General features: G+C 41.5%; 1 protein-coding gene across 4 annotated transcripts in view; it reads left to right on the forward strand.

Annotated features, from left to right (window-relative positions):
- Positions 1–27,949, forward strand: part of LOC135496388 (puratrophin-1-like) — an 88,799-nt gene that overhangs the window by 50,721 nt on the left and 10,129 nt on the right. For all 4 annotated transcript variants that reach the window (XM_064785706.1, XM_064785707.1, XM_064785708.1 and 1 more), the window contains 12 exons: positions 2,005–2,178; positions 6,978–7,101; positions 8,722–8,824; positions 9,230–9,334; positions 9,688–9,804; positions 14,407–14,657; positions 15,648–15,786; positions 16,226–16,348; positions 25,175–25,369; positions 25,646–27,015; positions 27,270–27,419; positions 27,697–27,946. In XM_064785706.1, the coding sequence (XP_064641776.1) occupies positions 2,005–2,178; positions 6,978–7,101; positions 8,722–8,824; positions 9,230–9,334; positions 9,688–9,804; positions 14,407–14,657; positions 15,648–15,786; positions 16,226–16,348; positions 25,175–25,369; positions 25,646–27,015; positions 27,270–27,419; positions 27,697–27,946 (3,101 nt within the window). The remainder of the gene's footprint in view (positions 1–2,004; positions 2,179–6,977; positions 7,102–8,721; positions 8,825–9,229; positions 9,335–9,687; positions 9,805–14,406; positions 14,658–15,647; positions 15,787–16,225; positions 16,349–25,174; positions 25,370–25,645; positions 27,016–27,269; positions 27,420–27,696; positions 27,947–27,949) is intronic.

Below are 27,949 nucleotides of genomic sequence, written 5' to 3' on the forward strand. Positions count from 1 at the left end.
CCCCTCGTGCATGCTATGTTGGCCCTTCTCAAAAGTGTAGTTGATCTTGTGCAGAGGTCACTTAAGGAAGGGCGTAATACCTATTGCTCCGTTGTGGTCAGACTGAGCACGTATGCTGTCAACACTAGTGTAACCAAAACAAAGCTGTTATATTGTTTCGGTTAAGATCGATATGATGATCGTGAGACTCGATCAATGATTCTTTAGAATCCGTCGACTGTGCATCAGGCGACAGTATGGAACACGCAGACAGGTGGGAGTAGAGGATAAGCCTATGGCTAGAAGTCCCACGTCTAGTGCGCAATGCATTGGCCTACTGCATGGCGTAATACATCTTCCAGAAGGTCAGGTTAAGGAATGGATTATTGGCTATTTACCGTTGTCGTCATTGCTGATGGAGGAGAAGGGGGGTAAGTTAGGACTGAAAGTGGATGGATGTTTTGTCAAATCGGGATGGAGTCACACAGGCTGGTTCTTTTGGAAGTCCAGCTCTTTTGGGCAAATCGTGAAGGAAGAACATGTATGAATAGGGTTGCGAATTGACTGCCTTTGGAGGGTAACTGGTTGTGGGGGGGACATTGATCCTGTTGAACATGATTAAGATGTCTTTTACAGATCACAGCACTTAAGACATCCTGTGCTGTGATGCATAATTCCATCACTAACTTGGTGACCTGGATAACCTTTAAAATAGCGCTTTAATGATGGTTTTTGACACTTGGCTTGTTATCATGCTTAAATTCCGATTTACAGACTTCGGATTTTAATCTGAACTGCCTCATTTGGTCGAAGATGGGGAAACAAATTAGGAAAAGATAGTTTTGATATAGACATGTTCTAAATAAAACCTGATCATGTTCTAAATGAAGCAAATAGCCGTAAGTGCAATATTGGGTAATTTCTATTATTCATGACCATATTCCCTTCCTGTTCTTGATGGAGGACTTCCATCCTATCATCTGGTGACTTCAAGAAAAAGTATGATGACAACTTTACACGAAACTGTGTCAGTGTAATTAAAGCTATAGTTGAAGGAAGCCTGTGCAAAAGAATAGCATCAAAATCAGGATAATTTCTCTCTTAAAACCCAACCATCCTAATTCTGGATGCTTCTTCCAATTCATTCATTCTTACATTGGCATATTACGGTTTGATGGTCGTGATTGTCAAAGTTATGAATATGAATATGATGATGAATGGGAGGTTTCTATTCTTGGAGCAAAATGCTTGATTTGGGAGTGAAGGGACGGGTTGTGCGTCTTTGTCCCCCATCCGGTTCCGAGTGTGTCAAGAACAAGTGCAGGCGGTGTGTTTCAGCCTAACTTGATCTCCTTGTCCCTGTTTCAATCAGATAAAAATACATTCATAGTGCTTAAAGTTAAAAGCACCATGAATGTATTCTGATCAACTTGAGATGAAACAGACACCCTAAATATTCCAAGGCTAAACAAAAATTCTACAAAATTCAAATTTTTTATATTCTTGATATTCAGATAGGGAATTTTTTTCAAGATAGATTTTATATTTTTTCAAATCTTATCATTGGTTGTATTCTTATTCATGATTCGGTGCTTGGAAACTAGGTGGCCTCATCTTTCTTATCACTCAGGAGCATTGTACCTGTGTTTGCTTCTTGTTTGTAGTCTATAGAACTATCTACACTATTCGGTGTAACCGCCATGCGTTACAGCTTGTGCAGATGTCTAGATCGGGCCGGCTTACTGGAGAATGCAACAGAAGGAAGGAACGCTCAATGGAGATACCTGCACTTTAGCCGAAGGATGTTCCCGATACAGAGAATGGATAGTCTGAAAATTTCTGCAATTTGAGAGGAATATCACCACCTTGCGGAAATTCCAATTTGAGGATATTTATAAGGATACAAGGAGCACTTTTGAACAGTTTTTGAGCACTTTAGAATTAACTTTGCAACCTGACCGAAAATGGCGGATGATGTGATTAAAATGCGCCGCTCATGCATTTCTCGATCGTTTCTCTTTGTAGATAACCGTTCAAGCCCGACGCAGACGGCACGTCCAACGTCGATTTGTCGGGTTATGAACGCTGGCGAGGCGGCAGCGAGATATGGCCCGCCGAAAGAAATAAGGGTCGAAACCCCGCAGCAAATAATGGATATACGGCGAGATGTGGTTGATTCAGGGGTCGTCAAATTACCGGGTAAGTTGTCATTTTTCTTTCATTTAAAAGTAAAGGCATGGTGACGATGCCTTGTCTGCTGGTAAAACTGGTGATCGCTGGCATAAAACCGGTGATCGCTGGCCTAAGACCGGTGATCGCTGGGTTTTGGTATTGTTCTGAGGTCGCGGTTTGCAGCGATTTATATTACTCATTAGCGGAGTGTCTTAAACTGCTGCGTGGGACCCTGTTGTCTAATCTAACCCATTACAAAAGCGTCTTCGGCTTTTAAAAAGGGATTGGCTTGTCCTTTAGGCCAATACCAATGTGAATCATACATACATTTCAGAACTATTCGGCATTTAGATAGGCCTGCCTTTTGATGTTCCATAATCCCTTTTTCTAACCCAGTGAGTGCTCAATGGATGGCTATAATCCATGTCATGGTCCTTGGGTCCTCTTGGGGGTAGGCCTTAAGTCAAGTTTCCCCAAAAGTTTAGTTCAGTCATCAAGTTCAGGTTGTACATGTATGCTGAGATTGGCATTGACCTCATGGTCTGTGCACCTCAAAATAAGTGTCACCGGAACTTTCAGGTTATACCGAGAATGTAGCAAGGGAAATGACGTTATTGGAATTGTCTTATCTTCTTGTTCACAGCATATTTCAGTGCATGATTTCCACTTCCATGTTTGACAAGACATCAGCTTCAGACCAGATTCCTATGATATCGCTGAACATTTGTTGTCAGCATATTATGTTGAGTAGCGGGCATGTGTTTGGCGACAGAACTTATTTTAAACAGATGAAGTCTGCTGTTGATGAATGACACATGTTTCAACCTAGACCACAACAATGTTGTCTACATTAAAAAACTACTTTTTGATCTATTTTTAGCGTCTGTCCCATTAAGCACTGTCACCTAAATGGTGGCAAATCATGCTTTTTTCCCAACCAGTTTAGGGGCCTACTGACATGAGAATCAATCCAGGCATCAGTTGCTGTCTGGTGAAGTGGCGTCCAGAGTTGACATCCAGGCCTATTTCCCACAAGAACATTGATATAAGGTCTCGGGAAATTGCAGAATGTTGTCTGAAATGACCTTGTGCAGGTTGCTTTAAACTGCAATCATTGTTACATCCTCTGTATGAGGCCACCAGGTGTCTCTCCAGGTCTAGACTGGTGTGCATGGCAAACTCTACATATAGGCCTATTGGCATCTGATAGAGGGTTATAGAAACTGCTAAATATATGAAAATCCACCCCCTGTGAAAGCCACACAGTTTCCCATGTGCCCATGGTAGTGGCTGCATTTGAAACAAAGCTTATGCTTCTGGGAGAATTGTTGCTGCTTGAAGCATTGACTTGAGTAGGCCTATGAAGCTGAGTGGTAGTACGGGATGACAAAAACCTTCACAGCCGGTATGCACCGGTAGGTGGTATGTGCGCAGGAACTGTTAGTCAGCAGACTAAGGTAATATGAGAAAAGAACATGGAGAAAAAAAATTGGTGGGCTCCCCTATTGCACAGATTCCAGTTCTTTTCAGTTTCTGAAACTTTCATACGCTATCCTCTTGTATTGTCGGTTAGATGTTTGGATCAAAATAAGCCTACTAGTATAAGTACACTTTGAATGAAGAAGATTCCATGAAGTGAATTTAATAGCAAGTAATGCTATCCCCGCCTACAGGAATGCTATGATAAGCTACATGCTAACTTTATCAGGCGGCTGCATGTATACTGTGCCAACTTGCAGTTACGATTCTGAGTGAGCACTTCACACAGTGCATTATTTGCCCACCAAGAATAGCTTTGGACTGAAGATAACAAAATAACTTGAAATTGAAGGAAGACATTGAAAAAGCTAAGAAAAAGAAGAAGAAATCAAAGTTCGAAGAATTTTGTCTCTATCGTAATGAATTAAATCATGATTAATGGTACAAAAGGTTTGTTCCTACTGGTTTCTTGTTTCTGATGGATTCTGTAAGCCTACTTGGATGCCCCCCTCCCTGGCAGGCCTCCCAACTGGGCCTGCCTGCTGATTCCTGTTTACAAATAATGATGAATTGAAGGGTTGGATCAAACTAGGATAGAACAGTTAGACCTGGTGACTCCTTTATGGATTAAAAGATTTTTTAAAGCTGATGGCTCTGCTGGGTAACCTACCCCCCTGAGACTGGAAGTTTATCTGACCCTGCAGTAGTGTATAAGAATGGGTTAATCGAAGACATATTACTATTAGTGTGACTAATATTACCAATATCATTAAGGTTTTACTTAATTAGCATCTCTCATTAATTACCACTAATTCTATGAAAGCGCATCCAGGTTGATTCAGTTTGTTGTGGATCTGACATCACGGTTGAACATGTGAATACAAGTATGATCTTGACATGACGGGATGCGTGTGAGGTCAGCTTGTGATCCTGTTTTTGGTGTCATGTTTTGTACTTATGGCACGATAGATTGAGTAAGACTGAGACTAAAGACATCTCCTTTATATTTGAAAAATGAGTGATAATTCACCGCAGGATTTTCGTGTGAAACAGTTCAAAATTTGACTCTTTGAGAGTTTGTTCTTGATGTTTCGTCTGTCGCCCCTGCGAAATTCGACTGGAAATTGTTGGCAAAAGCCGGGAATTTCCACTGATGCAGAATGGAGCATCCCAGATTGAATCAAAGCATCGGCAAGTTATTTCGGTGTATTTATTTCACGTTTTCAAGCCACTTGGGCACTTTCTTTGCATGTCGTTTCATCTCATTCAAGGCCTACTTAAACATGCAGCAGTGTGTCTTGGAGTTGTGTCTGTTCTAAGGTAGGCCACAGGTGTTAAGACAATGGTGTGCATATAGGCCTATGAACTAACCTAGGCGAATCTTCAAGCTTTGAGCTGTGGCAAATGATTACCGAGGACAGGTGATTTGCCTACAAGTACAACAACAGGCCGAGCAATTACCATTTATATGTTGATTTATAGTGCTCATATTGGCAGGATTGGATATGCAAAACAGGTCAAGGTCATTGCTGTTGAAGGTCAAACTCTTTAGTTCATGTGAAGGTTCAAGGTCATGAAGGCATCATGATATCAGGGGAGAGAAAAGCCTACTTATATGGCCAAGCTACTGAGATGACATGGATTCTTTTAGGTCACAAAATCCCTTGAATTGTTAGTGCAGCCTGAATAGGATAAGAGAAGATCACCTCCCATCTCATCTAAAATGATGGTAACATTCTAAATAAACATTAGTTCAGGAATCCAGTGTTTATATTCAACAAAATCTATGAGCTTCTAACACGAGTAGGAATTCACAAATGGATACTCAAGCTGGTTCAGCATCATGTAGGCCTATTCCATTGAACTAATCGACGGTAACTTCAAGTGCCTGGACATCTTGACACACAAGGCTCTGAGGTTGCAAAATCTCTTGGACAGGCGACGCTGTATAGTGACTGCCTGTTATTCTAAAGGTCAGGGAATGCCCCATCTGTCCTCAGCTTTGGATAATGGAAAGAAGCTCAATAAAAGAGCTATTGCCTGGAGAAAAATGGCTTTTATCAACCGGAGGATTCCACAGGAAAAAGTTCATATTGGTTTGAAAAAACTATGTATCATTTAGATTGTAATTATCCTTACATGTAATGGAGGTAATTGGTATGCAATTACCGAGGCTGGAGCTGAAATGTTTCAAAGGTGTCATATGATTTCAAAATCTTGGCTATTTTTTTGTGTTTTTCTTGCAGATTTTGGATAAAAAATGGATATTCTTCCCCAGAGAGTTTAATTTGCCCCATTTGCTTCGGTCGATGGTGCTCCCACCTCATGTCAGAATGTGGAACTGAAATTTTTCCTGTAAAATGATTGGAGAACTGGGATTTTTCATGCGCTACAGAGAGAGGTTGCTTACAATGTCACACGTGGCTTAGTATTAAGGGTTAGTTGTACTCGGTTCGTTTTCATTTAAAATGAAAGGTCTGCTACCGTCCTTTATGTCCGAGATCCCGTCTGCTTTAAAGAAAATATGAAAATGCCATGAAAGGTCACAATATCATGTGAGAAGAGTCAAATGTCTCTTCATTATCATATTCATAAAGGGAGAATAATAGATGTTTTTTGTACCAAGTTTATATATGGGCTGTCCATACACCAAGCAATCAGGCCTCGTTGTCAAGTCTGTTTAAAGTCAAACAACTTGAACTTATTTTTAACCACTCCTGCATACTTTAAGTCGGGGAAGCCGAAATACTTAGGAAGGTTCCAATATGTTGGGGGAGGGGGAAGGGGGCATTTTCTCCGAATAGTTGTACTTGTAGATTCTTCAATTGGTTAAATGTGTCATGATGGCTTTTTAAAAGTGGTGACCATTGACTTATAGTTGTTTCTGTACCATATTTTGTAAGATTATTGGGAATGTAAGTGTGTTCTTTTCCAACCTGTCACCCCTGGTCAGCATTTTCTTGGCACAGTCTGTCTTGCCGACTTCAATTCTGGCATGACCCGTATCTTGGTTTGATATATTTGTCAATTAGCTTCAGTCCTGGCAATTTTGATTTTGACTATAGCATTTTCTCACACATTCATTGAAGGATTATTCGTTTCTTTCTTAGAAATGGCCCGTCCTGGCCCAGGTAGGTGTCCATCTTGCAATGTGCCTTGTCGGAGTCTTTTTTCAGCTGCCAACCTTTCCTTCCATGCAGTTACTTGAGGGAAGCACACAAGTGACTGCACCCCCAACAGATTCATGAGACCACGACACCATATAACTACAGTGTTTAAACTGTAAGCCAGCTTGCTCTGACCTCTTGGGACAGATTTCTTATGTTTTCGCCGTCTTGTCGTTGCAGGTGTGCGGGACCGAAAGGGATGCCCCGTGACAGTGATGACCACAAACTCCCTCATCTGGCACAAACAGGACTTCCAATCTTCAGAGCTGACGAAATTACTCCTATATTACCAGTCATTACATAGGTAAGGGGTCTTTTTTCATATTTTGTCCAGGAGTGTCCGAATCAAGGGCTGAGAGAGGATGGAAAGAGAGTAACATGGGAAAAGTGAAAAGTTTTAAAGTTTTTGGTTTAAAGCAGTCCCCTGTTGTGGGAATTGCGGTGGCCCATCAGAAACGCATCCCCTATTTCCCCTTATATCAAATGTCCAAATCCTTGAACAATTCTGGAAGCTGATGAATGTCTTTGAAGAAAGTATTGCTGCTGTTTTATGGTCCATCATGAAGTTCACCAAAAAAACTTCAGATGGCAGCACTTAAAATTATCACCACTTTGATCTGTTTGTGAATAGTTTAGGGCATTTATTTACTTAAATCATCTTCTTTGACCAAATGTTTATAAATGTTGACGCCCCAGGCTCTAACACAGACATTATTTTGTCACATTTTCAATCACTATAAATCGTCCATGTCTCGGTCTTCTTTCATAAACATTGTTGAGATTTTGCACGAGAAATTTTTCGTATCGCTCTCATTTCGTTAATTGCCATTCGTTGTTTTTGATACATGCCATTCAAATCTTCATTCCGATCATGCCACTGGAGAAAAATGCCGACATTTGCATTTGGTCGGGTCGCAGCACTGCAAATTCACGTCAGTTCAATTTTCAATTTTTTGAACTCACCCAGTAGGCCTTAAGAGTTCCAGAAGCAAGTTTTAAGTCGTGTCCTAACATGGTCTCTGCTGATATGGACTAATATTTCATTGCTATCTCAAGACCACACTCCCTAAAACAATACGTTATCATAGCCATGTTCATGTGTATCAAATTCCACGTGCACTCATATATCTGGGGTGAAAATTATACCAATTACCCGCAGGAACAATGCTCTGATTGGCTAAAGCATGCAGTTCGAACGGGGAACTTTGGCATGCCGCAGTCAGGGACCGAGTATGTGACACCACGGGGGATGTTTTGAAGCACAATAACCCAAACATCTCCTCTGCTGAACCGGTGTCTTGTATCTTCAAAGTCCAGATCCGTTGACTCAGAATTTCTTTATGCAAACACCAGATCATGATGTCGAAATTACCCCACACACCCGCCGAAAACTGCCATACTCGGTAACAGATAACCACCCTGGTCACAAAATACAGTTCTAGTGTTCACAGTGACCTTGAGCCTGGAACTAATGACTCCTGAAAACCATGACCTCCGAAAGTGCACAAGCTGTCCTTTAATTGTCAGTCTCAGCGCCCTGCCACATCTTGATAAAAATTCAAAGTATTCAAGATATTCAACTTTGATATGAAAGTCTGCTTCATTTCATGGCACATTAGTTGAGATATATCTTGATAAGGGCGCAATGTCATTGCACTTTTCATTAGGAAATAATGGGAGCTGGCCTGAAGTTAAAGTTCATTCCAGGCTAAGATAAGAGAAGCCTCCTGTACATTGTTGTATTGATTTATTGTACAAGTACATAGGTTTTCCTGGCAAACATTTGCTAAAATTTACTGGAGGACCTTCAATTTGGTTGTTTTTCTTGTCCTGAAGTCATGGCGACCTGCGTTGGAACAAAAACATTTATTATGACGTTGTTGAGCAAGGCTACATTAACAGTTTCATGCTTTTCTCACTTCAGGGATGAAACGAATAAGAAAGGTATGACAGTGGTTGTAGATGCAAGACAGGGGGCCACGATTCCAGTGCTCAATTTGTTGTTAGATACACTCTATGCAGTTGAGGTAAGTTGATGACTGAAGTATCCGGTTACAACTAAATCTAGTTAGAGTCAGGTCAACCGTGTCTAGTTACAGAGGCTGACCATACCTACTTAGAGAGGCCGGCCGTATCTGTTTAGGGAGATCAATCGTATGGGTTCAATCATTGGCCCCTGAATGCTAATTAGCGGGATTATCGGGCTAACAAAAACTAGTTTTTTAACTCCCTATTGGCCTATATTATTTCCTAGCTAATCCCATTGTTTAGCCCGATAATCCCGCTAATTAGCATTCAGGGGCCTATGGTTCAATACATCCCTTGAGTCTGATCAAGTCCTGTATGTATTGTATGATGATGATGATGATGATGAAATTTGATGATTATATTGATATTTACGTTTGGCTGATTCTGACCTGTCTTCGTTTCAGACGAGTAAAATTGGTGCTATTTCACTGGTGCATGTAATTGCTGACAAGCACACACAGTCACTGCTATTCAAGTCTCCCAGCTATAAACCTCATTGTGGGCCAAAGGTAAGAACGCCACCTTTCTAGTTATTTCAGAGTTGGTATCGATATGATCGGTGTGTTCAAACCGATTAGGTGACACAAAATCAACCGATTAAGTGACCTAACCAAAAAGTGATGCAAAATCAACCGATTAGGTGACCTAACCAAAAAGTGGCACACAATCAACCGATGAGGTGACCTACATTCCAACCGTTTGGGTGACAGACTATTGCTGATTGAGTGCACAACCGAATAATTAACACGAAATCAAGCGATCTTGCAAGGATGGTACACATGAGTTGCCACTGCTTCTTCCTTCGTCTGTAACTCGGGTCACCTGAGCCACTTTGTAGATTTCATTGCATTCTTTCTTCCAGTTTGACATGTTGTCCACATTGGATAAGTTACATAAATACATAGACAAGAGCCAGTTACCTCGAGAGCTTGGAGGATCCTTTCCTTATACACATACAACATGGGTGCAATTCAGACAGGTAGGAATAAGTTCTCTTTATGTTCTATCAAAAACCCTCTACATGTGTAATTGCTATTGAAGTGGACCCTGGACAAAATCCTAATTGTGTTTTTCTAATTGATAATCGCTGTCATGCCATTATCGTATGGAGGATCTGCTATTTTCATTTCCATCTCAAGAAGATTCTGATCAGCTGACCTGGGAAATCTTATTAAGATGAAAAGAATTGATTGTTGAAATCTGTAGATTTTCATTTTTATTTGGTAATAGATCTAGAAGAATGGCAGTGGAGTGGCCTAACCTCAGTGTGTCACGGAGTCCCTGCAGCCTCTATTGAAAACAGCGTCACGTCACAATCTTCGTAAAATTACAGCACATTTATTCGAGGTCCAAGGATTTTGAGTCCTGTCCAAAACTGATGGCTTCAGTTTTTTTTAATCTTCTTTTCATGTTATCGTTTGCGCTGCTCGCATCTCGGATCTCGCTCCGTCTATCCTGATTGCCCACCCTGGACGTTATCTCATCTTGAATGATATTGCTATGGTCATTTGGTGCTAAATGAGCCGGTCAAATTGCTATTGAGCCAGAGTGGGTGTCCATTGTGAATTGAGCCAGGGATTCTGGCAACGTTGGTGGTCTTGCTCTATTCTCTTGTCTCTGTCCTTATCAACCTGCCCGGGGACTCCAGTGCTACCCCCTCTCCTGACGAGGTCAAGTTTGGTCAAGTGTCTGCAGAGTAACTACGAGTGTCAATCTCAGTCTGTAAGATGGTCAGTTGAACAGGATACTAACTGGGGTAAGGCCACTTGGCCCACGGCCCCTTGTAAACTTCCCCCTTACTAGGCCAGTTGCGGCATCTGTTACACCACTTGCGTACCAGTTTTACCTCGGAACATTCTCACTTGACATTCTTGATGATTTTGAAAGATTCGAAAATGCCTGTCTCTCTCGAATCACTTGTGAGATCTCATTCATTGATCAGCTCACCGGGGTGTCACAAGCCATCAATGGGATCCGAAATAACAAGAGCCTAAACCATTTTGCATTTACACACCAATACGTACAGCTTCTCAGCTCAAGTGGGATTGAAACTCTTCATACAATGGTGTCTCCTGTCATGCTGAGAAACTTGTTTATTTGCGAAAATACGAAAATTGTTGTCCGCCCAATGCGAGTCCTCGCGTTGTCTCACAGCATCTTAAGATTTTGGTCAGTTTGACCTTGTAACATCTTGTTCTCCTCAGACATACTTTGTGCCAATTTGCAAAATAACACAGCATCGTATGACAGCTAATGATACTGTCTATACTTGTTTATTTCGGTTTGCAAATTATGCCGAGGAATTCTTTCAATTTGTTGTTTGAGTTGAGAAATGTGTTATTGTTCTGCCTTGGACTTTGTTGTTTCATTCTCCAATGGAGTTGAATCCCGATTTTCCGCATTTTAGTCTATTCTAGGGAAGGTAATGTAACATTTTCCATCTCTTTAAAGGATGTCTGATATTGACTTAACTTTCTGTCCTCATGCCTGCATCAGGTGGCCATTGGGCACATCTTAGCTCGAACAAAGGAAGTCTGCTGCGTTTGGGCTTGCCTTCGGGGCAGTGTCTGGCTATAACTAGGGAAACGGGGCTATGTCTCCAAAAAAAACGTGGCATAGTGTCGCCTCTGCCCTAATTATAATTCATGGTGTATCTGATATCCTTAAAAGGAACAGAGCGAAACCCCTTGAAATTCTTGTACATAAACTGGGAGTTCTAGGATAATGAATCATCACAACAAATCATGTCATATTCTAGATATAAACGTCCCCCATGTTTTTTTGTCTCATTTACATTTGAATACAAAACTGATAGAAGAAATCAATCAATAGTATGACAAGTATCGATATGATGGAATCCACTGACTATTTCTGGGCACTGATTATACTCAGGTTTGGCATCCTTCCACGAAGAACGAGCGATTTATCGAAATTTATTGAAATGTCGTACAGTATTGAAAAACACTGTCCCTCTTGACAAAAGACACCATATTTATTGTCGGCGTCCAGGGTAATGAGTTATTGCAATATATTATTTCATATTGCTCCTTTTAATGACGTTTTAAAATCAATTGATTGCTTGATTTGGAACGATTTGATCATTTTAGTTTCACCCCTACCGGCCTCGTTTCATGATAATTTCTAGGCTTGATGATTCATCACAACAGATTATGTCATGTTTCCAAGTTTCCAATGTTGACATGTCCTATAGCCAAAGGGTATCAATAAATCGCAGGAGTTCATGAGATATTTCCGATAGTTCTGATCAGCAGGTATGATTCATTCCATTCAATAGGCCTTGGGTTTGGACTGAAATGTCTGATTGGAGATGATGACTCATTTCTTGTAGGCCAATGTTTTGGTCCTGCGTTTGTAACCGAAGGGTCTGAATTGACCTGGAATTCTGTTCTGGGTAGGGGGGGACCTGGACATATCTTAAATATTTTTGAGATGTCTCATAAGCTGATAAATTGGGGTGTAGTGTAGATAGATGCTGGATACAGTCTTCACCTATGATTTCTCCATGTTATCATTGCCAGTAATTACCAGATCATGGTTGATATCAACAGACTTATCTCTGGTAGCCACCACTTCATACTGTAAAGCCTTTATTCAGAGGATAAAGAAATATATCCCTGTCTGTCTTAACTTTCATTATTAATTCCAAAGTCAGTATTGCCCCTCCCCACCAATCCCCCTACCCCCCTTTAGATATCAAAAGATGTTAGTCTAAAAATAACCTAGGTGCAGACTCTTCACTTCATGTTCCTGCTTATCTTGGGTGAGGCTGAACCCACCCAAGTTGGCCAATTATCCGTGTACATTTTGAATTCAAACTCCCATCCAACCTCATGTATTTTGCTCAATTCAGGATGAATTACTCTTTACTTGGTTTCAGTCTCAGTTGCCCCTGCTTACCTCTATATTTACACAGTGTGTCGTATGCTAGATTCTTTTGAGCTATGGTGAGACCGGTTTAATGTTTTGCCGGGATTCAAGTGGAACCAGACCACAAACCAGGCTGTAGAGTAAACTCTGTATCAGTAGGTCTTTGTCTTTGGGGAGCAGCAGCACAGCTAGAGTTTGGATAGGAATTTCACACTCTGTATGGATGTAGGATTTTATATGGATGTTAGGGTTTGTATATCTCTTTGTTTAGTACATTCCACATCATCTCAGTCTCTCCTCATTGAGTCTTGGTCCTCTGGGGGCGATGGGCTGTCTGTCAGAGGTAGGGTGAGCACTGACATAGAGGGGGCATTTGCCATCCCACCCCTGCTTAATATACGATAAACCTGGGGACCTTAGTTTGGATGATTCCCTCTCATTTGGCTTCACAGCATGCAGACAGCATCGAGGTCATTTGAAGGTTTCAAGCAATGTCTAAGGATCCTGTCTAGATCACAGCAGATCTCCAAGATCATAGCAATGCCTTAGCAGTCAGGATTAGGCTCTATAGGCTTACTATTAGGATTCAAGAAGGGGATGGCTGTCACATCAATATTTTTCTGTAGCCTCAGGCAATGCACTTAATAAGCGTGACTTCCTTTTGGAAGAAAAACTTACATTTCTCATGCCCTCTGGCCTGATAAACATGCTGAATAGATAGAATCATTCTCACACTGAAACATGCCTTTATCAAATTGTTCTAACCGTTTGATGTCAATTGGTAAATTGTTCGTGATTGACCATATCCTGTTCGAGGGAGTGTTGTTGGAAAATCTCACGGACCACAGCATTTTCATATGCATGGTTGAAGCATTGTTCTCCTGGCCGGGGTGGACATCTGATTCTCAGGTCCCTTGGAACTTTGTTGTGTAAAGATAAGTACTAGTGACCTCACACCCGAGAGCTCAAGTAAGGACCTGACCATTTCATCTGTAGCTACCTGTTCCTGTAGAATGATTCTAATGATAAGATTAACATTCATGAAAATTTCTTTTGGTAGTTTTTACTGCTAGTTAAGTTACCGTGTACACCACAGTGTCCTACAGGAACCAACATCATTTCTCAGTCAACTTGGAAAACTATTATTAGAGTAATTATTATTACCATTCTGGTGTTTCTCATCAATGCCCACATTTGCTCTCGTAATCATCGACAATTATCATTCTATTTCAAGCTAATCGTTCCCGCAGACAAAAAATCTCATTCTGTTTTCATCATCTGTCAAGTTCCATCTGGGCGAGCCTGCATCGCATACTCGTATCTTGTATCTAGACATAGGGTGCTGTGGACTCCTTAAGGTTTCTGTGGGTGTATTGAGTTGTTCATGTCATCTTCAGGGGCCTGTGTACATCTGCTAGCTTCCATTCTGGTCAAGATAGCTTTCTCTCTCCTTGCCATGCTGAAAATATAAGGATAACACTGACAAGGATACTATTTGAGTCTGCATGTGTCTTTGTGTCTGTTTTGAATGTTGGTTCTGCTTTTGATGACATGACTGTTGTCTGCAGTTCCTTTGATGATTCATCGTGATTAACAACATAGATTTCAGGATTTTCTCACAGCTCTAATTATCAATCTCACCCTATGAGACATGCAACATATTAAATCCAATCTTCTTGTTTCTTTTAATTAGCAACTGGAGGCCTTCAGCCTGAACTGTCAAGTCGGTGCACGTTTCTTGGTCGGGGTCATGCAGGAGATGACAGACTACAGCCTCCTGCCGGCGACGGTCGAAGAGGCTAATCAACTCTTAGAAAAACACGAGGAATGTATCAAGAAAGCCTTCGATGACCCACGACTCACGGGAATTCAGAAAGAGGCTGACGTATTTATGCGTTCGCTGAAAAATTACGAGCCAGTATTGGGATACAGTGACGATTTCAGGTGAGACTTTCAGCTGATGTGAAAGATTTTTTTGATGCTGGGCTCAGCATGCACATGCATGTGTTGTCCTGCAGTGTTACCAGGACTGGGATAAGGGGCGGGGCGTAGGCTAGCCCGCTAGACCACAGCGGCTGCCTGATTCTTTTCCTGTTCTTGTTGGATGCTCAGCCAGACCATTTACCACATCCCTTGCCTCGTTTTCATACTTTTTGTGTTTGCTTGTTAGTTTTGGATGCATTCCGAGCGAGTTATCAGATCAGGGCAAGATTTGATTATAGAAGAATGAATACCTTGGCTTGCTCGGGTCGAATGCTCAGTGTACATACTTTTACACACATATCATGCAGAAGGTTTATCACACTCGTTATTTATAACCAACTTACCGCAAGCAAACTGCTTTCTGAATTGAGAGTATGCACAGTGTATATAGGCTTCACTGTAAGTGAGCTTTGATGCGGAATGTTCGTTTGAGCTTGTAAATCTCAATCACTTTGATAAAAATCCAACTTTTGATGTTCTCAATTATATTGTGATTGTTGAAGTGATCTTTAGGAATCAATATGTTCTGACGGCAGTTGTTTTCAATCTTATGTGGATGATATTATGTTAAACGAGTGGAGGATTGTCGTACACAGCTCTGCTATGGACACATGGACCTTTTACGCGACTAATTCTTCGGATACTTGATTTGCTTTGAGTCTATGGAACCAATAAGTGAGAATGACAGTAGCTGCGCTTACACCACGAAATATTGGTGGACCAATTGCACTTACACCACCACATTGCCGCGACAAATTGGTTCGGCAATCCATTGCCGATACAAATTGCCGAGCGAATTTGTCCCACCAAGCTTGATGGTCCAAATTCGCCCGGCTTGTTAAAAGTTCGGCTTTGTCGTGGTGTAAGCGCAAATGGAGTCCTCAAACGGGAATGTGTATTCGGATGAGAGTATGTGATCATTTTATTGACGCCTGTCTGTTTCATTTTCAGAGAATCCGTATCAAGTGCCAAACAGTTCTATAAGGATGTACAGGATACTGTGTATAAGTTAGTTAAGCTCGCCGACACCAGGGTGCATAAACTAGAACAGTGTCATCAACTGAGACAATTTGAAATAGATTCTAGCCTTGTAAGTATTTTAAAATGTCACTCGCTGTAAACTAGAACAGTGTCATCAACTGAGACAATTTGAAATAGATTCTAGCCTTGTAAGTATTTTAAAATGTCACTCGCTGTAGCAGGACTAACAGTTTGCCTAATGCCATGGATGATGGTATATAGTTTCTGCAGCCTGATAGGTCTTTTCCATATCATGCCACAACATGTGGGAGCCTCTTATAGCCTGCTGGTTACCACTGCTGGCTACCACACAATAACGCAATAGGCCACGCGCTGATCCCTGGGAGGACCCAAGATGGTAGGCCTATCTCTGGATATACCGATGCGGTTTTAAAGTAAAGACCCTATCATGCTTCGCCTGGTTAGTGACGACTGGTAGAGAAGGCCCTAAAGCCCCTGGAATGTTGTAGGATGTAAGGGGTTAAACCTGGTCATGTTCCTGATTTCAGATTGTCAATTGGTTGAACTCGACTGCTGATGAAACGTTGAGGAAACACCATAAACCAGCTGAGACGCTGAAGGGCATCCGACTCCAACAGAAGGACTTTGACAAATTCTACTTCTCGGCGATGGTAGGTCAAATATATGTGACCCGGCCGTCACAGCAAAAGCAAACACATGTCGCTCTGAGCTTGGCAGGTTGAGACAGACTGTTTGTTCATTTCTCTGTTGTCTGCCTTTTGTGAAATATGAGCACATCAATTTCTTCCATTATTTCCTGGTGTCATTTAGGCTCATCTTCTGTGCGACATGCGTCTGGTTTTGCTGTGACGGGTCACATATTTAATCATTTATGAAATGATGTATTGGTTCATTTATGAAATAAAAAATAACAAAGGATATGGGTCTGATGACACTTGCTCATCTTGTGGCCAGGGCACTTTCAGCATGTCAGTTAATTGTTTTTGTATTAATTAGTGATCAAGTATCTTCTGGCACTTTTAACTTTTCAGTTAATTGTTTTCATGTCAATATGAGGTCAAGTATCTGAAAATTGTTGGCATAATTGCTCATTGTCAGGTTATGATCTTTTCTATTCAGATGTTTAGTTTTTGCTGCATTTGATCAAATACTTGTACAATGAGTGTTAATTATCTTGAACTGTAATATACAGTGTTATTAATTGGTGGACAGCATATAATGCGGTGTTTCTATGGTTACCAACCACACTCAGGCTGATATGATAATTAAGGGCAGAGAGTGTTAAATTTTCGTTTCACAAGTAATGCAGAAATGCAATAATTTATTCACACTGCTGGTCTCCCTGGTTCATATCCACAAAACAATATCAACAGCAAAATCTAAAAATTTGGCTGGAGATTCATTCTGTGGCTCTGTAGGTTTCCTTCTGCAGGACTGAAAACCTTAAGTTACTTCCTCGGCCTTCTTGCTTCAAACAATCAGTTTTTGTGGAATTGTGAATCAAAATATTTGTCATCTTGGCCTTGATGACTGAAAACAGCTAGAATTATATCTAGACAGATGCTTGTGTGGGATGGATAAATTGGTGCTTGAATAAAAATCTGCCATCATCATTATGTGCCTAGGCCTTGGCTCCATCCGGCAGCTGGCCTATGTATATTTGTATTGAAGCACGTGATTACTCTACAGGGGATAGTAATATTTTCATGATTTCTGGATACGATCTCAAACTATGGTGTATATTTCTGAGGTTGACCCCAAGGAGGAGAAAAATCACGGCTCAGAGAAGGTAATGGAGGAGTGGAGTCAACATTGGTGTCGAGATTTCCGGAATTCTGTATATTTCTCTCCTTTGTAGTTTAAGCATTTGATAGTCCTCATTGTTGGTATTGGTGGTGTCTCACCAAACACAGCAAGCGTGGAGTTAAACTTCAGGCTGATACAACATCTCCAACCAAGTAATGTATAGTGGTACAACCAATACTGACAGCAAGGTCTTAATTTCTATTCAAGTGAACATTTGTCATCAAGTTAAAACCTCGCTGTCCTGGTTCCGACTTCACAGACCGGTACAATCAAAACGTAACGTCTTCTCTGTCATGAACAGTGATATCTAAGTTACCAAGGTCTTTTAGAATTGAATACCTTCTTCGCCCAAGTTCATTGTTTCTTCAGCTCCAGGTCTCCTTGACTCTCAAGGATAAAATAACCAGGCAGCATGCTGACTTTAATGGCATTCCAGCAATACATTGCTATCAATAAAATTCTTCAGGCTCTTTTTCCTCCGAACTATCTGACGATATCAATTTTGTTATACCGGTACAGGGTTGTTTTATAAAATTCGACACCATGCCTTTTGATCATATTTCGTTTCTTGGTTCTACCTGACTGTTTTCATGGACGTGTCTGGTTCTCTGTTGTGTACCTGCTCTGCCTGGTAACTAATCCCCACAGTCAAAACATCACTCAGTGGAGATGGTGCATTTTTTGCAAGATTTACATCTTTTTATTGCTAAAAATAGCTGGGAAAGTTTTCCTGTCTTTTTTGCTAGATCTGATCGATTAGGAAGGTGAACATATTTCTTAGTTTGGAACGACAGAGTTTGTCAACATATGAAGCCAGAAATAGGCTGACTTTAACCCTCTAAGGGCAAGAAGACTGATTGAATCTACGCTTCTTAAAATACCAGGAGATACGAAACAGAGGAACTATTACGTGTGTACATTGCCTGTCTAAGATGTAGGTCCATATAGTTCCTCTTTTGTTAAGTAGTTGTGCGACCCTTTAGAAAAAAGACCGGTAATTGAATCGGTGGAGTGCTGCAAATCGACAATACTCCTTTCATTTCTCAATTTGCGCTCTTTATAATACAATTTGACCCACAGATCATGCGCCCAACCCAAAAACCTGGCACATTTCAGTCACTCATACAGTTAGGCGATAGACCTTATGAATCGGCAATAGGCCTTAAGAATTTACATTGAAATCTGGATGAGGTGTTTTCTGATACTTACAATGAAGACGCACAAATGTACGAACTTCACCATGGATGAATTGTTAGATGGCGATGGGCCATTTGAAATGACATCGAAATCTGTATGGAGTCTACTCTGAAACCTATGATACAAAACCCTTGTACAAATTGTACTAAAGTACAACACACCTCCATGACAAAGAAGTAGGTCTACAGCTCCCCCATGATAATGAGTTGGAACTTTGATTCCTGTGGGAGTCCTTTATTGACCTGAATAGTCTCGCCCAACCATTCTCTGTCCTTCCGTCTTCCTGCTGTGTAGCTAATAGGCATATTTAATGCCATCCTGCAGCGAGACTACCTGCTGTGATTCGGAATTTTGTGTGCCACCCAATTAAGTCTTGTCCGAGAAAAGTTGAACTTGCAATTCAATTTTCATAGCTGACATTATTGGTGTCGTAAAATAATTTTGATACAATTTCAAAGGTTTTAACACACTTGAGGTTGGTTCTTCCTATCATGGCTAGGCCAGGGTTGGTGGAGATTAGTCCCTCACTCAAGGACACATAGACAAAAAACAGTAGTGATCCTTGCGAGAGTCAAGCAATCGATTCAACAGCCCACTATACTAGTAATCTCCCTGATTGACAGTTGTAATTGATGTCATAATGTCAACGAAAGTGTAGTCTGGTTATCAACAATAGTTGTGTGTTTTGCCTCATTTCTATGTATAGACACTCGTACTATGATTAAACATGAATTTCCATAAAATTACCCCGAAGTAAATAACAAAAATGGGCATAATTTGCATCCAATCATGCTGGTAGCAGTATCCTTTCACAGTGGTGTTGCAACTGGTTGGAATACGATCAAAAAGTGGCTGGCCTTACATTAAAAAAAAGATGGTATGTTTTTACGTTCATTGGAAAAAAGGCGCTGCCAGGTGTCAAGCTTGCACTCGGCACAGGCCAGTTTCTCTTAGAATTGAGAATTATGTCACGCGTCATAGATGTGAGCTCAGTCCACCAGCTGCAATAGTAGTACAAATTTTAGGGCCAGAAAAATGGCGAAATAAAATATTGTGATACGCTACCAGTCAGGCAAGGATCACTGAACCGCGTGTTGTAACCAGTTTGGATGAAACTCTGTTGGGTGACAACCCTTAGAAACTCCTCCATTCTGACTCTGCTACAGCATAGCTAGATCGTGAGTTTCCACCTTTTACCTTGACCTAGTAAGTGATATCATTTCATCTAGTAAGATGAATCTTGATGAGCTGCATAACATTGATTTTATCTGAAATCATCAGATAATAAATCTTGATACACTGCATGATGGCAAATCGATCGCTGAAGTCATTTTTCAAAAGTCAAGTTTTATTCAGGACAGCAACTGTTTCCTCTAAAGATCAGAATGAAACGAGAACCCCCCCCCCAAACTTTGTGTTAATCTGACTGGTGAATCTGAGAACAAATTATAAAAAAATTTGTTCAGATTTTGATTGGACTGAAGTAGGTTAGTGGACTTCTTTTCCTTATCCCAGAGTATAATCTGGTTGAGGAAAATCAATATCGTCCTTCAGTTTGGGATAAAAATAGCACAAATCATACAAAATACCCTGGATCTAGCCACGGGCTACCAAGGCATTGAGCCCAACCCAAGCAGAATCAGTCAAAATGTACATTAAATACACCATTTGTGCAGTACATTGGTTCTATTGGGGTGAAACCTGTTGTAGACAAACAAGCCATGATGTAGAAAACTCCACGTCATTTGCGATGAGTCATCTCAGACCTGATTGGTCGGTTGGTGTGTGACCTTTGAACCGAGCAGGTAATGTCTCCCATCATGCTTTGCTGGGTTTTCAGTTTTGCTTTGGGTGCCCATTAAGCACTTTTGGTTGGTTTACGGCAGCAGGTAGATGTATAGCACACAAGATGGGAGTTCATACCGTAAGTTTGCAAAATTTCCCCGATTTCATTCAAGGAGGTGCAGCGTGTGTATTGTCATATTTTCCACTGAGTTTTGTCATAGTTTCGTCTTTGTCGTCTGATGGTCAATGAAAGTCGTATTTTTTAACGAGGTGCCGGGATTGCACCGGTAAAAATGTAATAATAATAATGATAATACATCATAAAAATATTGACGTATCAGCAGTGATTGCTATGATATTCGATATTATGGGTTTTTCATATTATATGGTTGATAATGACTTATTGTTGCAATTTTGTTGTGTTGTGTTCATATTTTTGACAGCAGCAGCTTTTGACAGCGATTGGAGTTGGAAAATTTGCTACAATGACCAGTCGTCAGTCATCAATTTTACCATCAGTTAAAGTGATGATGATGATTGTGAGGAAAATTTATCGAACTGGCTAGGCCTATTTAGCGAGAGGATAGTTGTCCCAGTTTTACATTTCTGAATGTTTTAATCTGACAGCTGCAGTTCGTAGTATTTCTAGCCACGTGTTTTGGTTTTAGGCCTCATGCCAAGGGGGATGGGCAGACTTGGCAGGATTACACATGTTGCATCAGCCTACCATGTGGCAGCGGAAAACATACCTAGACTTTTTTGCAAAGCTGTTTTTATATGGCCTCTTTTCCAATGAGTTTTGTTTGCTATTTTTACCTGGGTGTTGATTTCCTTGTGCTATTTTGAGCATGGACATATTTTGAAGATTCTGACAAGTGGTGAAGACTGATAGAACTTAACTGATGAATCTGACAAGTGCTGAAGACTTTGATAAAACTTTGTTGATGGATCTGACAAGTGTTGAAAACTTTGACAAGTCTTTCTTTGTTGATGGATCTGACAAGTGCTGAAGACTTTGACAAAACTTTGTTGATGGATCTGACAAGTGTTGAAGATTTTGACTAGTCTTAATTGGTGAATCTGACAAGTGCTGAAGACTTTGACAAGTCTTAGTTGATTGAGATGACAAGTGTTGGAGACTTTGACAAGTCTTAGTTGATTGAGATGACAAGTGTTGGAGACTTTGACATAACTCAGGTGAAGAGTTTGACAAGGCTTGATTTTTTCAGTTTTAGGATATTTTGCAATATCATAAATGGTTTGAAGTAGCAGAGGTGTCTTTTAAGGGAGGTTCCTCTGTAGGTCTGTAGGAATTAAGTACATGTATATTGGCTTAGTTCCTGGTTATTGTGATTTTCCACTAAATTATAAAATTAGTCATCAAAGCCTACCTGTCAGGCTACATAATGTGAAATGTTTGCGCTTCCTGAAGGCTTTGTTGTCAAACCATACGCTGACCTCAAATTGTTTGGCTTATGATTCAGTGTAACATGAGCAGATTTTTGCATACACCAATGTGCTGTTGTCATGCAGTCTCAACACACTATCAAATTCACCCGTAGGCTTTTTTTCCTTCATTGATTCATTCATAGGCCTACCTTAAATTTGCAAGATTTTTGACATTCCGTGATTGATAGTCTCTAAACCGTATCCCTTAACTGTCAATCAGCTGTTCTTAGGCCTTTGTGATTGACTCTTGGCTTGAATTTCATTCATTCAGACTTCAGATTTCATTGATATTTTGAAAGTGAGTGTATTTTAGAAACGTTCCATTTAGGCCTACTTTTGTGACGATGGATATGTGAGCACTTTTAGCCATGGTTGGAAAAGAAGCCAAGTCACGTGTACTCATAATCAAGTTTCATCGATTTTGCGCATCTGTGATTGAATTTTTTTTCGATGAATTCCAGGCATGTCCGCCAATGCGATTGATGAACTCGTCGCCAGCTGTTGCCATATGTACTCGGTGGCAGTGTTGTGTGCACCATGAATGGCGTCTGCTCAAGGCTCGTACACTGCAGACGTTCTCTTCATAGATTCTAATTTATTAACCCTTGTCTGTAAACCCAGAAATATGTGCAGCCATTTTATTTTGCTGTTTTGTGAAATAGCGAAACGCTTCTTTCTGTAACGTACTTTGATAAGTTGGGTTGTTGACTTCATCATGTACTTACATCGGCCAAATTAAATTGTAACTAACAATCATTCGGTATTTGATTGCCAGCATCCGGGACCAGGCCAAAAGTATGGAAGTACCAGAGCCGCCTCTGGCTGTGTTGCCCATCGGCTAGTCATTTGTGGGGTAGTTGTAAAACAAGAAACACAGAAACGAAACAGAAACACAGAAACACAGAAACACAGAAACGAAACGCAGAAACCAGTCTTGTGGCGAATTCTGGTCTGCAGACTCCATCTTGTTGCCATGGTTGTGGCCGCGAACGCGGGTGTAACTAAAACTGGTATTCAGTCGGAATGGAAGGAGGAATGCTCATTTCCCAATACCCCTTTTAGCCTCATCAACGTGTGCGCAGATTGGCAGCATCCGGCCTTGATCGTGCCAATACACTACATGTATGTACTACACGGCGTAAATAGAAAATAGTCCTTCGAATAGCGAGTCCTGTTCTTTTGTACATTCCATGGCCTGTGCACGACACTAGGCTGAACTTCCCTACTGCAACCCCATTAACATAAACAGATATTTAAAGGGACTATTTAAAGGCAGCAGCTGGGCAGGCAAGATTGATCGAGTTACTCCAAGTCCAAGTCTAGTGCCCGCCCCCCCCCCCACTTTACTCTATTCTAGTCGCCAAAATTGGTCTCTCACGTCTCACATAACGTCGAAATGATTCACCCATGTACTGGTACCGTACCTTGCATTTAGTGCTGCATCAGACGGGATTTGTAGGATGATCCTGGTACTTCATGTAAATTGAACACTACAAGGCAAGATGTTGCACTGCACCTTCATTTAAAATAACATGCTGTAGGAATCGAATCGAACCTACCAAAGTACTACACCACCACCTCAAAAGACTTCACCCATATCGTGCCGCCCCCTCCCCCCCCCCCCCCCAAGTTGCTCCATGTATCCCCTCAACAACTCTATTGCATTCCGGCTGGCCGCAACCCACCAACCTCAGATATTACTTTTAAACGACAATAACAACGGATTGGGCAAGGAAAGTATCGGCGTGCCGCTTGATTCCAACTTTTATGAAAACCCGTTTGATTTTCGTTTCTGCGTTTCGTTTCTGCGTTTCTGTGTTTCTGTTTCGTTTCTGTGTTTCTTGTTTTACAACTACCCTCATTTGTGTTGGTCTTTTCATCATTCCGCTTTTGAAAATGTGGGCATATAGTTTGTAACTCACACAAAGGCCTACTTCTAGGAATAAGTGAGGTATTTATCACAGATTACAGTGTATAATACAGTTAATTGACAAGTCATAACGTCTAGCGAACTTACAATGTAACATTAAAGCCTGTTTGTGTTTTTTTTCGGGAGTGACGTCATTTACGATACTTGGTCGAATTTCATAGAAAGCGGAAAACACAGAGGAAGTTTGCGGCTATTTTTGTCTGACCGACTAATTAGTTGACATGATTGTGTGTACATTATGGCTCAGTAGAATTGTATTGTATGTTTGCGCAAATTAAGTTATTGGGACATTTTCATTATACAAATGAGCCAGACTTTATTGGCTAGATTGAATCGAAAATTTGCAGCGTAGTTGATCATGCTTGGATTACGAGCCAGTCTGTTTTCGAAATTCATGAACAGGTTGGAGTGATATGGTAAGTCTGGGGACACTGGTTGTGGTTTGAGTCCCTCTGCCCGCTCAATAACGTCGTCACAGTATGTGGTCATATCTTAAAACAAGCCGTGATTCAGTTCTTGGAGGTCTTCAATCAAATTACTGTCTTGCATGTGTTTTGTCATGGGATGTTATTTCAACACAAAGTCACACTTCCATGTGACCGAATTTACTGTAAAGTTGGTATTTAGTACATTCAGTCGTTGTTTTCATTTTCGTTAGAGTGCCAAAAATCACATTCCTGGTTCTTGGGCGATAGGCTTGGTTTCTTCTTTGTAAAGGCTTGTTTGAGGTTTCTCCAGGCTTTGGCATAGACCTTTGTGTGCTGTATGCATTGTACATGCTTCATGCTGATTTCAACATGCTAAAGGTAGAAAAGATAACTTCACCACTTTTTATCGAAGTTTTCTTCTCCTCCAGTTTCTATTTTTGGTACAGTAACAACAGGCACCCTACCTGGAATGTTTCCATACTTCGGTTGGAACAAGATCTTTAGATTGCCTGATGTATCGAGTTTGATTTTGGAATTTTGTGGAAACTGTTTTTAGTGGAATGTTGGGTTAATTTATTTCTGTGGTGCCAGAGAAGACAGCTGGGTTCTGGTTGCTGCAGGCCCAAGTCAGTTCAGATTTCTACTCTTGTTCATGGTCAAGACACTTGACCATTACATTCAATTCTGTTGTTATTTTAACATTTTCCTAACAGGCGAGATTTGACGTCCATCTCAACCTCACAAAAGACATTCGACATCTGCAACATTTTGCTTGTGCTAAATTTCATTTTGTTTATAAGTGCAGAAATTTCCTTAGACATCAGATTTTTCCAGAATTTCGTCTTCCAGTTTCTCAGTCTTCCGTTCTCTTCTCTTTGCAGACCTACATCGACAAAGGGAGCGATTTACTCGAAGAAGCCAGTATGCTGACCCAGTCGGGCACGTTCGGTGAAGCAACGGGCATAAAGGACGTGGCAAAGACGCTGAAAAAACACATCCAGATGTTCACATCGAAGCTGGAGGAGACACGTGAGAGGATTGAAGACACCAGCAAGTGCTACAACCTATTGGACAGGGTAGGTACTATAACTGAGGCGATGCGTTGTTGACCAATTTGAGGTTGGCTGCTTAGTCCTTATTCCTTATTCCTAAGGGGTGAGCCTAAAGGTGTATGAATGGGTATTGGTCAGAAATGCTCCGCTTTAAAGGGCCATTTGAGCAGCTCGTCTATTGAAATGTTTTAGGATGTGGTCAAAGTAAGACGAGACCTCTGTCGTTGTTGATAGATGTTAAACCCAAAACTTTTACTTCTAAGCAAATCACTCACAAGTCTTATGCTTGTTTCCTTCCAGTGCTATGAGTGGGCTTTGGAAGCCATGAAACATGTGACGAGCATCAAAGTGGACAATACGCCCACCGCCCAGCAGGTCGGGCGATTACTGGCGAGTGCAATTCTCTATGCGAGAAACAACCCACCGATCACTGCTGCGAAATTCGACGAGATGCTACGTCTGTCGAAAAAAGTCTCAAACAAGATGTGCGATCAATGCAAATTGGCACGCTCGAGGTGCGAGGATACAGAGAAGTTGATGGAGCTCCGTCTGTCGACCCTTCAAAAGGCGAAAGAACAATTAGAGAAGGATGAACGAAATAAGAAACGCGATAGTTTCGGTCGGAAAGCAAAAAAAGAACGGCGAAAACGTGATAGTTCTGAGAATGGCCGAGACAGGTCGAAATCGCCGTCGCCTGGATTCCGCTCGAAATCACCGTCGCCAGGATTCCGCTCGAAATCCCCGTCGCCAGGATTCCGCTCGAAATCGCCAAGTGTTCCTGTCGCCCCGTTAGCAGAGTTGGACCTGGATGATTTGAATATCAATGAGAACCAGTCCGATGATGAATATCTGACGCAGCATTTGAATGCCACAAGCACGCCGGTAAGCTTCCCGACTCAGATGCGGCGCCGGTCGTATGCGGGTGCACCATCGGCACCGATGTATTCTGTGTCTGCGCCATCTAACAATTTCAGTTACTTGAACTCCCGGCCGAGTAGATTAGGCAATGTGGACGAGAATTTATTTCGGGAAGAAATGATCACGAGTGACTATTCAGATCGCGTGACGACGTCAATACCGAAGGGATTAGCGAACAATAAATTACGATCTTCACACGGAAGCATTGACGGGTCACAAGATAGTTTGCATAGCTCAAAAAGTAGTTTAAGTGGGTCGCAGGACAGTGTGTGCGGATCGCAAGAGAGTCTAAACAATTCTAAAAAGTCTGGCGATTCTAAAAAGAGTCTACGGAAAAGCCTGAGAAAATGTTTCCAGAACAGCCTACAGAATCTTACACAAAATCTCACACGGAGTCTACCCGGCTCACGTGAAGATTTAACGAACTCAAAAGAAAATCTCCACGACATTCAGGCATCTATAAATGACATTAGGGCTTCTCGCGACTGCCTACGCCAGTCTTCAGATCAGTTAAGTGTGTCACTCGAAGATCTGTCCAAGCAAAAGAAGAGTTCCTCGTTGCCGCGGGATACGCAACCACCCGATGGACTCCAGCACAAGAATCGCTTCAAGCGCTCTAATACTGCCACGGGAATAAACGAGAAGGCACAGGATGAGAACGTGCCGCCAGTCATGGCCAGGGTTCAAAGGTCAAACGGAGAACGGAAAGGAAGATGGAGTTTGGTGTCGGGAAGTACAGAAAGTCTACCGAGGTAAGCCAGAACATGATAGTGCCTGTAGCTATGGTTTCAGTTGGCATTGATTATAATTTATCGCCAAAGACTTCTGTAATTTGATCAATCGACTCAAATTCAGATCCTCATTGCAAAAAATTACATTGAAATGCTCAACGTTATGTTTGCATTGGCATTGGAAGAACAATCCGCGTTGAGAGCCACTTGTCAAGTATCTGAAGTCTTTTGAAATTCGGCCAAGTCAGATTTATGTTGATATCTGTAATTTCCAGTATGCCAGAAGAAGAAGATAGTACCGACAGCGGGAAACAATGGAAGCCAGTTCCCGTGAACACCCATCTGTTGAAACAGTCTAAGACGCTGATGCATCACAGTTCAATGGCCGACCTAAACGTGACAGAGGCGGAAATCAAGAGTCGTAGGTAGGTAGAAGGAATAGATTACTAGAGGAGCATCGGGTCTTGTGGTTTGGGTTTTCAGCATCGTGGCTCAATACCTCACATGACTTATCAAATTCCTTGTGATCTGCCATTTTGCCCAAATTCTCATCTCGGCGAGACGCCTCGGTCTTGGCCTACATCTTAGCTCCACCTGCCTGCTGTTTGGTGAGAGAACCGATACCTCCTGTATGGCAATTGGCGGTGGGCTAAAAAGGGTCTTGTCATGATCATCTTCACATGAAACTTCATCTACTTTCAGAATCCTTGCTCACGTAACCGAAGAGATGATTCAGACCGAGCGCGACTATGTCAACTCGCTCCTGTACATCATCGAGAACTACCTACCTGAGATCCAGCGCGAAGACGTGCCGCAAGCCCTCCGGGGGAAGCGGAACATCATCTTTGGAAACATCGAACGAATCTATGAGTTCCATAGTCAGTATTTCCTCCAGGAGGTGGAGCAGTGTGAGAACTCGCCATTCCAGTTGTGTCATAGCTTTCTGAATCATGTA

Source organism: Lineus longissimus, chromosome 11, assembly GCF_910592395.1.
Source record: "Lineus longissimus chromosome 11, tnLinLong1.2, whole genome shotgun sequence".
Classification (NCBI taxonomy): Eukaryota; Metazoa; Nemertea; class Pilidiophora; order Heteronemertea; family Lineidae; genus Lineus; species Lineus longissimus.